Genomic DNA, 14,071 nt, shown 5'->3' on the forward strand with positions numbered 1-14,071 from the left:
GAGGATCGAACGCGGGCCGCACGCGTGCCAGGCGAGCGCGCTACCACTTGAGCCACATCCCCAGCCCCCCAACTCATTTTTTTTAAAAATGTTTTTAGTTATACATGGACACGATATCTTTATTTTTATGTGGCGCTGAGGATCGAACCCAGTGCTTCACATGTGCGAGAATGAGTCACATCTTCCTGGTTGGGATAATTTTAAGTAGTGTCCTGGGCATTTAAAATATTTAAGTAGTTGAGTCTCTGACTTCTGTTAAGCCTCTGGTCGATGTTATTCTTCCTGTTGGAGTGAGCAGTCAGCCCACTTAGGCTCAGACCTCAGGCCAATCTACCTTCCAAGGGCAAGGATTGCCGCATCTGCTCAGTTTCTGAAGTCTGGGCTGTTTTGGGTCTTATTTTGCATGACGGTTTGATTTGCTCAGTGGCAGTGTGTTTTCTCTGCTGGTGTGGTTGTCATTGGGGCTGCCCTTGGGGTGCAGCAGGGAGAGAGCAAAGAAAGGGAAATGGGGCACTTTGCACCTGAAGGTCTCTTCCTGCTGCTGTTTCTCTGCTAGGGAGTTGCCCTTGAGTTAGGAAATTCATCTGGATTTTCACACCGGATTTCTCTTGAAGTTTTCTTAACTACTTGTGAGCCACCCTAGGTCCAAGGACCTAAGAGGAATGTGGGTAAGAAATTCATTTCCATACTCTCCCCAGTTGTTCTTTATCTGTTGTTTCCCTCAATCCACCTGCTTTGGCTTGCTTTACAGAGTCCTCAGGCTATTGCTTTTATATTCTGTCCAGAGATTTTCACTGTAATCAGTGGAGAGACAGGCCTTAGTGGGCTTATATCATCTTGTCTACAAATTTTTTTTGTCAGTACTGGAGATTGAACCCAGGGCCTTGCATATATATGCTAGGTAAGCACTTCACCATTGACCCACATCTCCAGCCATTTTTTTTCCGTTGCCCCCCCACCCCTACCCCTCCTTTCCCTTTCCACAGGGTCTTGCTTAAATTGCCCAGACTGACCTTGAACTCAAGATCCTCCTGTCTCAGTCTCCTGAATAGCTGGGATTGCTGGCATGCACCACAGAACAGCACTCACTTTGTAGTAGAAGTCTTTTTTTTACACAATAGAAATCTTAATGGTTGATTTTTAAGGGTTTTTTGTTGTTGTTGTTTTTTCTCAGCTAATTGTCTGGCTGTGTTTAGCTTCCTAATCTTCCATCTTTTTCACTAAATATGGATGTGGCTACGGTTCAAGAAAGCTGCAGATAGAAATAACCCTGAAAAGTGATCCTTGACTGCAATCTGCGTAAGTTTGGAGGATTAATTTTAGCTTTGTTTTCCATTTGAACCCCAAACTGAGGATTTATAAAGTCCTTTGTGGCCTTTTAATCTCTGCCTTTTATTAAATTGGTCCTATAGGGCTCAGGATGGTTTCAGTGGTAGAGTACTTGCCTAACATGCCCTGGGGTCAATCCCTAGCATTGCAAATAATAATAACACAACAATAATAAATAATAAATTGGCCCTCTGACTACTAGAGCAGAAGCTGCAATCAGGGTTGCACAATACAGGAGAGGGAGCCAGCAGACTTTTTTCTTCATGGCTAGGTCCTGGCTCCTGGCCCCAGTGCCTAGTGACCCAGGGGCTGCTTACCCAGTACCATCAAGACTTATACCATCTTGTGCTAGTCAATGCAGTTTAAGAGCGGAATTCCATTTATAATAGGAATTGCTGAAGTTCCCTTTAATTTTTGTATCTGAGTATCCCAAATAAGTTTTGTTTTTTTACCATTGGCTCAGGGAAAGGAGATCCAAAATGTACCCATAACAGACCTGGTTCTATTAGTGTAGCTGGGGCTCCATTAATTTTCTTAAATCTCTCCACTGCTAGAGTCCTTGAGGGTAGCAGAGGAACCATGTTTCATATGACTTCATAGTGTTATTCAGCAAAATGATAGGGTTGGAACTTAACTCAAAATCCCTTTGATAATATGTTTCACGTAATTTTTTTCTACAGTGTGTTACTTCCCCTCCCAGAACATTTGTTTCTTTAACCTTTTTACTTTTTGCTTGAGGCATTTCGTCCTCAAGGGACTGTCACGTGGTTTATAGTCCAGCTCTCATTCTGAGATAGTGATGTCTGCCAGGATCAGAGAGGACTTTCCTTTACAGCCCAGCTTACTTAGTCTGTAAAGAACATTAGAACCCCTAAAAGGAATCCTGTGCTCAGACTACTCTAGGACTTGATACCACATTTGGGACATATACCTCTAGGACCAGAAAAACTCAGGAGTAAATGGGTAGATGGTTAAGTTTCCCTAGTATATAGAGTCTGATTACCCTATCTGCTTTTAGAGCATGGATCCCTGTCCCATGTCTTCACAAAGTTCTAGACTAGTCTTCTCCCATGAATTCTGGAAGTCACATTCCATAGCTTTCTTTATCCTTCAGGTTTTATTTTTCTCATGCCAACTTTGTCTTTGTTACTGGGAATGCAAAGATGAGTACTTTATACAGTGAAGAGTCAGTGCAGGGACTGGGGATGTGGCTCAGTTGCCTACCATGTGTGAAGCACTGGGTTCGATCCCTGGCACCACATGAATATTAAAAATAAAAAATAAAGGTATTGTGTGGAAAAAAAAAAAAGAGTTCAGTGGTAGTGGGGACACAGTGAAGAGATATTGCAGGGTCAGAATTTGAGCTTATTTTGTTTGGAAGAAGTGGCAGTAGCTTTATTATAAAGAAGCCAACCAGATGCAGGTGAGGAAATGTTTCCTCAGCAGGGGGAGTACCCCGAGCTGAGTAAGACATGGACTCAGAAGGTAGCTGGGTGACTTCTTCCAGTGTGGGAAGTTTGGGTAAATGGGATATGCGCTCTTAGGGAGAGTAGAGCGCTATGGCATAGAGACCGGCTGAGACCAGATTTCAGGTGGCCATCAGGGTTCATACCAAGACATGTAGGGAGAGGAGGGCTATATGCAGGATACTGGGGTGATGCTGTTTGCCATTTATTTATTTAGGTACTGGGGATTGAACTCAGGGTTGCTTAACCACTGAGCCACATCCCCAGCCTTTATTTTATTTGCTAATTTATATGTGGTGCTGAGAATTGAAACCAGAGCCTCGCACATGATAGATAAGTGCTCTACCTCTGAACCACAACCCCAGCCAATCCTCAGCTCTTTTTATTTATCCTTTTTTTTAATATTTATTTTTTTTAGGTGTAGTTGGACACAGTGCCTTTATTTTATTTATTTATTTTTATGTGGTGCAGAGGATCAAACCCAGGGCCTTGCATGTACTACACGAGCACTGTACCACGGAGCTACAACCCCAGCCCCAGCTAGCCCTTTTTATTTTTTATTTTGAGATGGTCTCGCTAAGTTTCTGAGGCTGGCTTTGAACTTGTGATCCTCCTGCCTCAGGGGATTATAGGCAGTGGCACACCAGCTTGTTTATGCCTTGTAAAAGATAGATAGAAAAAGTGGCAGTCGTCTTTTGACAGATGCCTTTGTCCTACAACCAAGAGGTCAAAGTGGCCTTTAAAAATGGTGAGGAGCCCTCAGACATCTTAAAATAGATACCGTCAATCCTGGGCACAGTGGCACATGCCTATAATCCCAGCAGAGTGGGAGGCTGAGGCAGGAAGATGACAAATTTGGAACCAGCCTCAGCAATTTAGCAAGGCCCTAAGCAACTTAGCAAGACCTTGTCTTTAAATTAAATATAAAAAGCTATGGGGATGTGACCCAGTGGTTAAGTACTCCTGGATTCAATCCCTGGTACCAAAAAAAAAAAAGAAAAGAGATACAGTCAGTCATGTTTGCCTTGGGAGTGGGTGAGAGGGAAGAGTTGGAGACATCTGGTGTCTTCAAGCCTGGGTGTTTGGCTCTTCACCCATATGAGGAGTACAGAGGGCTGTTGGTCTGTCGGGTCACCCAGGGACATGTCCAGCTCAGAGGGTCTGAGTGGAGATGTGCTGTCAGCACGGAGGTGTGGCTCTCTTCATGTACCTTGAAGACATTGGATTTGGGGGGCACGAACTGTAGTAGCTGTTGAGATTGTGAGGTGTGGGTGAGGAACTTGGGGGGAGGGTCAGAAGGTGCAGGGTGCACTATGGGATGACAGAGACAAGCAAGAGAAGAGGAACCCAGGGAGAGGGAGAACTGGGGAAGAGTGGCGCTGTGGGATCCTGGGGAGAAACTGGTCAGCAGAGTCAAACGGCACAGTCAGAATAGACTGGAGATAACTGAGTGAACTGAGAAGGCTATAGAGATGGTGGGAGAGTTTCTTCTGAGCCTGTAGCACGCAGGTCTGTGGTTTTACTCCAGCAGTGCACGGCTTTGTGGTATGGGACAGGAATTTCCTTGGTTGGCCCAGAGTTGGGGGTCTTTCAGAGTGTGGCATTGAGCTTTTCCAGGAGTTCAGAGCCTGGCAGAATAAGGACAGTTGGAACTGCGTTCTGCTGCTTTGGCTGATTAGGAGAGGAGATACTCTTTTGTTCCGCTATACGTTTTTTCTGTTCCTATTCTTTTTTTTTTTTTTTTAAATCCATACTGTTGTGTGGTTGCAAAACAAGAAATTCAGAAAAGCCACCATAGTTTTGTTTTGCACAAGGGCTCAGATTCCATCTCACCTGGGCCTTCAGCACTGCCTCTGGTCTTCTCTCGGGGCCTCACCTCACCAGATTCTCTGCAGCATCTGGTCCATGTTGTCCTTCACTCCCAGCCCTCCCGGGGTCACTTCACTTGTGCTTCCCTAGAGGTGGTCCAGAAAGCAGTCACACCTTTCAGAGCCCCTCTCCATGTTCCTGTGATCTTGGTGGAGCACCAGCCCACAGTCATTCTTCAGTCCCTACAACCCAGTTGTCAACACCACTGATACCAGTGAACTCCTTACACAGACCGCCAGTGACCTCTTTGGGCAAATTCAGTGACTTCTTCACTATTAACCTCCTTACTTCCCTGCAGCACTTAACATTGCTGGTGATCCCTCTGTCTTGATATGTCCTCTCTGGGCTTCCCTGACACCACCCCAGGTTGTCTTCTCTCCTGGCCCTGAAGTGGAGGTGTTCTGTGCTGCTCTGCCCTGGGTCTTCATCTGCTCCACAGTTGGTTTTGGGTCACAGTATGGTTTCACTTATTAACTTTCTTTGCATGTCTAGATCTGGTCTTTTTTTTTAGTTAATTCTAGACCAGATTTGATAAACTCTTTGACAGACACTTATTCATAATAGTCATTAAACTTCTGCAAACGCAGTTTTAAATAATTTTTTTCCCAAGCATTGAGGCTAACCTCGACTCTCCTGCTTCCTTTACCCTGCCTCATCCTCACTCTTGCTAGGCAGGTGGCAGATCTGGATGATTCTTCCTGAGGGTGACCAGGAGCATTTTGTGTGTCAGGTTCTCACTGCCATTCCTCCTGCTGCTGCTGCAGGGTTCACAACCTCACCTTCTCACCTGGGAGTCTTCCAGTGGTTTCTGCATTTGTCCTGGAACTGCTGCCAGCACCAGCCAGAGTGCGGTGTTCCTTTCCTTGGTTGCCGCTCAGTTCTACAAAGTAGCGTCCAGCCTCAGTCTCGTACATTCCTAGCAGCCTAAAACTCTGAAAACTCTTACTGTTCTGGGTATTCACCTTTGTTCTTGCTCTTCCATCTCTTTAGCCTAGAAAATCCTTCAGGGCCCCGTGCAAAGGTCATCTGTTTTGTGAGGTCCCCTTTTTGAGTCTACAGTCAGTAAGGGATTAAGAGGAGGAGAGCAGGCTACAGCTGCCTTAGGAATGGCCACCATTTACAGAAGCACTGTTGTGGGACGGCCTCTTGATGAACACTTTCCCATGTTGTCACATTTCTGCGAGAGTCAGAGGTCCGGAGCTTGAGCTTTGGTGCAGAGCCCAGCTCTTCCTGTACTAGCTGTGTAGCTGTGGACAGGTTATTTCCTGTCTCAGCCTCAGTTGAGTCCAAGGGTTAAATGTGATAGCCACGTGGAAACAAGCAATAGACGGTTGCTGCTGACACACTCAGTAGGAGATTATCAGCCCTCATGACCCTCTCCTGAGTGCTAAGCTCTGTTACCAACCCTGTTTCACCCGTGGTGGACTGGAAACAGGACACTGAGTGACTTGCACTGCTTCTCCCAGCACGTAGCTGCAGGAGTGACGACTTGTCTTCTCACTCACAGTGTGTCTGAGTGCAGTGAACCTTGCCAAACTGAATCGCAAGATGGGTCTGAATCTCCAGAGTTGGAGAGGGGGAACTTTAGAAATTATTCCTGCACAGGGGTGGCAGTTAAAGTCCCCTTTCTTTTGAAGCCCTTTCACCTTTTCAACCCCACCAGCAGTACCTGTGTGTGCCTTTGTGACAGAAGAGACATGTTCTCTTTCACCCTTTTCTGAAATTTTTATTTTGGAAATTTTCATATAATATAACCTCTTTATAATTTTGTGTATTAATTTCTGTCCCTTTATAGTCCGTTTTTTTTTGTTGTTGTTGTTGTTGTTATTGTGTTTTTTTCCTAAGATAGCAGATCAAATCTTAGTAACATTTTGTCTTATTCTCAAAAAGATATTTTCAACCATCTCTAAGTAATGACCAACCAATGTATTTGTTTATTTTCTTTAAATTGGATTAAGAAAGTACTATTTTCTTCACGTTTTCTAGATGAAGCTTACTATGTCAAATGTGGTTTTTAAAACCATACCTTTCCTGTCACTCCATTTCTTGCCATCCCTTCTCTCTGCCTTTTAGGGCCCTGGAACACACCTATGCTGCACTTTCCTGTACCCTTCTCTCATTTTACAGCTGAGCCAACAGGGGGCCTCCTTACAGTGTGTCTCAGTTCATGTCTGACCAAGCCCAGGGTATAAGAGTCTAAATGCTCTGTGCTTTCTCCTGACAGGGCTGAAAAGCTGCAGCTGCTGAATCACAGGCCTGTGACTGCTGTTGAGATCCAGCTGGTGAGTGAGAATCTTGGGCTCCAGAGTGTTTTCTGGGTCTGGAATCTGGAAGGGCTACGCAGGAACTGCAGTTGTTTTGAAGAGTCTGCCCAGTCCCTGTTTTGTAAGAGAAAAGCGACCTCACCAGTTTGATCCTAGTTAGAATAGACTCAGGGAAAGTGCAGGAATTGGAGGAGGTTTGATTTCTCCCGTGGAGTTTGGCAGCTCTTTGCTGTCATGTTCTGGGCCATTCTGGCCATTGTTTCTCTGCCTAGTGGAGGTTATCTCCCCCTGTCCCTCCTTTCCTGGTTAGTGGTGCATGTGTATGTTTTCCCACACACTCATCCTCTCTCCTGGCCTCATCTCTTCAGCCAGAAACCTGGAAGTCATCTCTCCCCTCATCTCACATTCAGTGAGTCCCCTCTGCTGTTGCTCCCACCTCCCACCTGCCTGTTCTTTCTTCTCTCCCTGCTTCACGGCATTGATTTCTGTTATTGTTTCTTAGCCCTCCTCTTGCAGTTGTCCTCCCCCGTTCTCCCTGCCTCCTATGTGGTCCCCTGCAGTTCCTTCCTCTGTGCCATGATCATAGATCATCTTTTAAGCCACAAGTGTGATTGCATTTCTCTGCACAGAGCTATTTGGTGGAGCCAGCATTTGTAAATTCCACATTGGGAATTTGCTTTAGAACTAGGGAGGGCAGCCAGATTGGGAGCCCTGAGGTGGTATGAGGAGACCGTGAGAATGAGGTCCAGTGATAAAGGAGTGACTGATCTGCTGTACACCGAAGCAGCTTCCTTCTGGGCGTGGCAGTGTGCTTCAGTAAGCTACAGGTACTGAGCAGAGTCTCTGACCATCATTTAAAAAAACTTCAGTCTAGAGAGTTAATACAACAGCAGTAAAGCCATTTCTGCGGGGCGGGTGACGCATGCCTATAATCCCAGTGGCTTAGGAGGCTGAGGCAAGAGGATTATAAATTCAAAGCCAGCCTCAGCAAAAGCTAAGCAACTCAGTGAGACCCTGTCTCTAAATAAAATACAAAATAGGGCTGGGGATGTGGCTCAGTGGTTGAGTGCCCCTGAGTTCAATCCCTGGTACCCTCCCCTCCAAAAAAAGAATAAAGCCATTTCCAAAGTTACTTTTATAGGAATACTCAGCTTTTTGTGAAATTCTCCATAGAAAAGTATGCAAGAAAATGATTTAAAAAAAAAAAAAAAAAACCTATGTTCTCTGGATTCTCTTGTTGCAGTTTTTCTTCAGAATTTTGACTAAAACCCTCATTGTCTTCCCAGAGTTGTTTCTGTTCTTCAACATGTGCCCAAAAATAAATTAGAAAAATTCCTTCCATTAGCATGCCTTTCTGGATGAATTGGCCTTTAGGCTAAATAGAGGTAATTTTTTTAAAGTATCCTCATTATTCTGATACTTTAGACTGTTGGGAGATTCAATTTACAGGACAGAAAAAAACAAAACAGTAAGAAACTAATCCCTGCCCCTCAGGGTCACAGATCACATGTCCTGTCTCCTCCAGCTTTAACCAGCAGCACATGGTACTCAGGCTGAGGACAGATGGAGAAGAGGAGGACAGCATGACCTCATCCCAGAGTCCATAGAAAGTTCTGTCATTAGTTGGTCAGATTAGCTGGACTTAGTGCCCTCACCCTTGTGTAGGAAGGGACAGTGTTTTCTCCACTTAACCCAGAGGTTTGGAGTGTGGCCCATTAGGTCTCATTCAGAACCTCCCCTTGGTTCCTCCAAGCCGTGTACTTTTGTCCTGTGTATTAATCAGGGTTCTGGAGAGAGAGATGAAAGGATTTGGAGAGTGGGTCATGTGATTATGGAGGCCTAGAAGTTTCACAGATCTGGGGTACCAGCAACGTGGCTCAGTCCATATATGAAGGCCTCAGAACCAGGGAAGCTGATCAGGTGACTCGGAGACTGAAGGCTGAGAATTGAGGGGCTGCTGGCGAGTCTTGAAGTTCAGAGACCACAGGACCTGGAGTTCTAATGTCCAAGGATAGGAGAAGACTGTCCCAGCTTCAGGAGGGAGAGTCCATGGCGTCCCCAGCCAGCTAGATGGTGCTTACTGACCTCAGAGGTGGATTTCCCCCTCCAGCTCACACACCAGTCTTCCAGGAGCACCCTCAGAGCAGTGCCTTGCCAGTCCTCTAGGTGTTCTTGGTACAGTAAAGTTGACACCTGAAGTCAGCTGACACAGCTGGAGAGAAGAAAGTCTCTTCTCCCTTCCTCAGAGAGGTAGGCCTTGATCAAAACTCTTTCTGAGCAGTCGGACCGTTGCATAGCCAGATTCCTCCCATCCTAGGGTGTAGCTGCAGAAGGTAGCAGGTCATTTGCCAGGGCCTCTAGCCACATTTCCTCACTACAAAAGGATGAGAAGGGAGGCATTCACAGTGGAAATGCAAGGACTGGAGACTTTCTGTGTTGAACTCAGCACTATGGGTTCTTCCTTAGTCCAGAAAGTATCCTGGCTCCCAGTGCTTGTTGGTATTGGGTTGGGAGCAGGCATCTTGGAAGCTGAGACTCACTGGTCTGGTTGTGCCTTGACAGTGGCTTTGACATTCTGGTGACTGCCTGTGGCTGGGTCTGTGGGAAGTGGGGCTGTCTCATGGCTTCTAGCACTCCCTGCCCAGCTTAGAGACACTGATGCGCCTTCTCTTTGCTTTGGTTTTACCTTGGAGAAAGCTGCAGTCAGAGAAGGTAGTCAGCTGTTGTTAACATAGCGAGAAGTGACTGTTGGGGCCACAGGTTGGGCATCCCTTGTCTAAGATGCTTGGGACCACAGTGTTTTTCGTTTTGGAATATTTGTGTGTACGTGATGATACCCTGGGGACAAGCCCGTATCTTCACCCAGGCTGTTCATGCTTTATAGCACCCTGTGCTGCGTCTTTGCTGAGCCTCCATTGTAACTACAGGCTGTCACGTGTGGTCAGTGCAGGCTTTTCCACTAGAGGTGTCATGTTGGCACTCAGAAAGGGTTTCACTTGTTTTGAGGAAAGGAATGCATTAGGCTTGGCACCTTAAAATGAGAAACAGCCATGTTTGGAGTCCCAGCCCAGTTGGACAGACCCTGGGGATTAATATAATCATTGTATGTAATAAAAATTTGTCATGACCCATCTGCCAGTACTTTGGATAGCTAACTTAATTTGCCTTTATATTCTGAACAACTGGAAACCCTTGGTATCAGAGAATATTAGTGTGCTGCTTTGTGCTTCCTTATTCAGGCTCTGTTTCTCTGTGTTGGAAGGAAAAGGTGAGGCATGGTGTAGCTGTCACTTATTCCACTGATCCAAGAGCTGTTAATACATTTCTTTCTAAAACTTCTTTGTGTATATTTTATTTAGCTCAATGCAACTTAGGATTTCTTCTTGTGACTGGGAATCTTGGACTGGAAAAAAAAAAAAAAAAGGTTTTCTGACTCTGATGACCCCTGGGGTTTGGGTGCTGGCAGAAGCTTCTGCTCTTGCCAGGTTTGCCATTTTGCTGATAAACACAGCTAGGTGACACCTGATCAGAGTTGCATGTGCCAAGCCAGAGACGAGGATGGAAGAAGGTGGCCTCTCTGGTTTTCTAAAGAAGAAGGCCCCCAGAGGACACATAGCCAGACTTTCAAACCAGTGGGCTATAGTCTGTGTATAGCATCTTTGAGAGAGGAAAATGATTAACCTCCTGTGGAGGCCATGGCATTCTACTGAGCTGCCATTTAGCACCAGAAGACCTCACACCTACTTGTTGAGCCCAGGTGAAGTTTTTCTTAGAAAAAACTCCCATGTCCTGACTGTGTGCAGGGCTTTGGAGAAACACTGGTATCTGTGATTGGAGGAGGGCCTCCTACACAGGGAAGCACTGTAAACTATTGGGAGGCTCTTTCTCAGCTGTCCAGACCAATGGCTTTACACCTGGAGACATTCTTTTGTTGTAAAATAAATAATCAAATTGTGTGTCTCCCTGCTTCCCTCATTCTTTGGGGGAGTCTATATTTGATTACTGCTGTCACAGGACCTAATTTTGCATGTCTAATTTTAAAAATGCATTTTTGAACTGGGCATGGTGGAACACACCTGTAATTCTAGCTACTGAGGCAGGAAGATCGCAAGTTCAAGGCCAGCCTGGGAAAATCACACCCTTTCTCGAAATTAAAAAATAAAAAGAGCTGGGGATGTAGCTCAGTAGTAAAGCACTCTGGGTTCAATTTCCAATGCAATAAAAATAAATAAAGAATGGGCTGGGGTTGTGACTCAGTGGCAGAGCTACTTGCCTAGCACATGAGAGGCACTGGGTTCCATCCTCAGTACCATATAAAAATAAATAAAATAAAGGTATGGTGTTCATACTACTAAAAACCAAATATTTGGAAAATATGTATTTTTGAGGATTGTTCTTGATCAGCAAAGAAGTTGCATTTTACTGAGCCACTGAATCTTCAGAAAATGTCATTGTATTTCACTGCATGAAGGAAAGTAGCCGCTATTGGTTTGCTCAGGATCTTTCCCACTGTGATACCAGGGACAATTTTCTAGTTGTGGAGAAGCTGTTTGGCTGCTTTGTCAGGAGAGAGTGGTGTGCTCTTGGACTTGTCTGGTAACTTCTCTAACTTTTGTGCTATCATCTTGAAATAGGACAGTCAGACAGAGGTTCTCTGAGGACTGTAAACCTTGTTTTACTTAAATCTGCCAGGATTTCTTTCTGGAATTCCTTTGGTACCTGTTGCCAGGTTTCAAGAGATTGCTGTGATACATACCATAGAATAGGCCCTCAGTCGGGAAGGTGGAGTCGAGAAAGGTGTGGTGACAGATGGTCCAGGCCCCCTTGTGTACAGATTCAGTTCAAGATCCAAACCATCATGTGAAGGGTGTGAGGTGGTGGGCACTAGACTCGCGTGGGCGGGGCTTCAGATTCCAGTTCTGCCCCTGGCTAGGATTGCTGTGAGGGTTAAAAGAAGATAGTAGTCTTCATGCACAGTGTGCATCCCCGGGTACATGGGAGGCCCCCCAAGGGATCTCCTGAGTGCTAGTAAGAATTAGGAGAAAGAGGAGTTGTAGATACAGTTGATCATGGTACAGATGTGTTTATAAAGTGCTGTTTCACTCCCCAGAGGTGGATTTTCTTTGCACAAAAAAACATTCATATCTGTATGTGGAAGTGGATGAGTATAGAATGATTAGGTTTTTTGGTTTTTTTGAGAGTTTTTTTTTTAAAGATGGACATAATATCTTTCCTTTATTTATTTATTTTTATGTGGTGCTGAGGATTGAACCCAGTGCCTCACATGTGTGAGGCAAGCATTCTACCACTGAACTATAACCTCAGCCCTTGATTAGGTTTTTTTGTTTGTTTTTGTTTTAATATGATCCTGCAAGTTGCAGTTTGAGCATTTGCACTGACATGTCCTGGGATTTGACCTGGCTTTGCCCTACCCTGGAGCCTAGATGAAGAGGCTCCTGGGGACCAGGTGGCTCAGGACCCTGATGCTGAACTCTGGGCAGGGTGGGGCAGGATGGCTAGGCTCAGTGTGACTCATGAAGACTTTCTTTCCTTGGGCAGATGGTGGAAGAGAGTGAAGAGCGGCTCACGGAGGAGCAGATTGAAGCTCTTCTCCACACTGTCATGAGCATTCTGCCTGCAGGGCCAGAGGCTGAGCAGACAAAGAATGCCAGTAGCGATGCAGCAATGGACGAAGAGGACCCAGCATAGAGGAGCCCGGTGGCCATTTCCTGGACATACAAAGGATTGCTTATTTAACTTTACCCTCTATCCCAATAGGCCCAATTTCATGGTTAGTTGGGGGGAAAAAATCACAAAAATAAGCTGAAAAGAAATGTCTGTGCCTCAGGGAGAAGAAACATGGTGGAGGCAGCTGAGGTTGTCAAGGCAGAGAGCTGAAGAGGGGAGAACAATGACTGGACCTCTNAAAATGTGATTTTTTTCAAAAAAGGTTGAATCTGTTCTAAATTCTTTATCGGATTTCAAGAAAATTTTGTCTCTATATTTGGGGCCTGAATTTAGCCTCAGCAATCAGTCTCTGGAAGATTTAACCTTTATCAGAACATATCTAACATGCATGAGAAATACATACACCCTAATGTATATATTCCTGCCATGTTAAATGTTTCAGAAATAAGGTCATTTTACATAAGAAAACCAGGATCACATCTGGGGAGCGGAGCTTGCTTTTCATTTTGTATCTTTCTGTACTGTTTTAATTTTTGGCTATGTGACTGTTTTAGTCTTTAAAAAAAAAAAAAAATGTCCATTTGCTTGTTGCTCTTGGAATTGACAGTTGAATTTTCCTGAATGGAGGCTGAACCCAGCCCAGGCACTCTTGCCTTCTGGGAGGAGCTTGGAAGACTGCAGCATCTGACCAGGCCAGTGTCTGGCCTAGTGGCTGTCATTGGATGTTATGTGTGTAGATCTCTTTCGTTGTTCTTGACTTGTGTTGTCTTCTTACTTAGTTTGCTGGACAGAGTAAAGAGGAGACTTGTATTTGTAATGCCGCCAGCCTCAGCAATTTATTGAGACCCTGTCTTTAAAAAATAAAAAAGACTGGGGGTGTAGCTGAGTGTTAAAGTGCCTCTGGTTTCAGTCACCAGTACCAACAAAAAAAGGGCAGAAAGCAAGAAAAAGATTATTCAAAACTGTCTCCTCGGGAAAAAAACTATGGATTCCAGAAAGCAATGGAATGATGTATTTAAGAAACTGAAATAAAAAAACTATCAACCAAGAAAAATTTGTACCTGAAAGTCTCCTTCAAATAAGGAAGAACTACCTCACACCAATTAGAATGGCTAATCTTAAACGACAATAGCAAAAAAGGAGAAACTGAAACCTTTGTGTACTGCTGGTGGCAATGTGAAATGGCATAGCTGCTCTGAGAGGCAATATGACAGTTTGTCAGAAAATTAAAAGAGAAGCACCATATCCTATTCCATTTCTTGGTGTATATGCAAAAGAATTGAGAGCAGAGTCTTGAGATATCTGTCATAACCATGTTCACAGCAGCATTGTTCACACCTGTGAAACAGTCTAGCTGTCTATTGATGGGTGCACCAGTGAGCCAGATGTGTCACACACGCTCAGTGGAATGTTACTTAAACTTGAGAAAGAGGGAAATTCTTACATTCTGTGACA

General features: G+C 44.9%; 1 protein-coding gene across 4 annotated transcripts in view; it reads left to right on the forward strand.

The window, feature by feature from the left end:
• Positions 1 to 13,433, forward strand: part of LOC107147011 (CGRP receptor component) — a 32,409-nt gene extending 18,976 nt beyond the window's left edge. For all 4 annotated transcript variants that reach the window (XM_015491384.2, XM_048789873.1, XM_048789872.1 and 1 more), the window contains 2 exons: positions 6,889 to 6,946; positions 12,488 to 13,433. In XM_015491384.2, the coding sequence (XP_015346870.1) occupies positions 6,889 to 6,946; positions 12,488 to 12,637 (208 nt within the window). In that variant the 3' untranslated portion in view covers positions 12,638 to 13,433. The remainder of the gene's footprint in view (positions 1 to 6,888; positions 6,947 to 12,487) is intronic.
• The last annotated feature ends 638 nt before the right edge of the window (positions 13,434 to 14,071 follow it).

This window comes from Marmota marmota, unplaced genomic scaffold (assembly GCF_001458135.2).
Source record: "Marmota marmota marmota unplaced genomic scaffold, marMar, whole genome shotgun sequence".
Classification (NCBI taxonomy): Eukaryota; Metazoa; Chordata; class Mammalia; order Rodentia; family Sciuridae; genus Marmota; species Marmota marmota.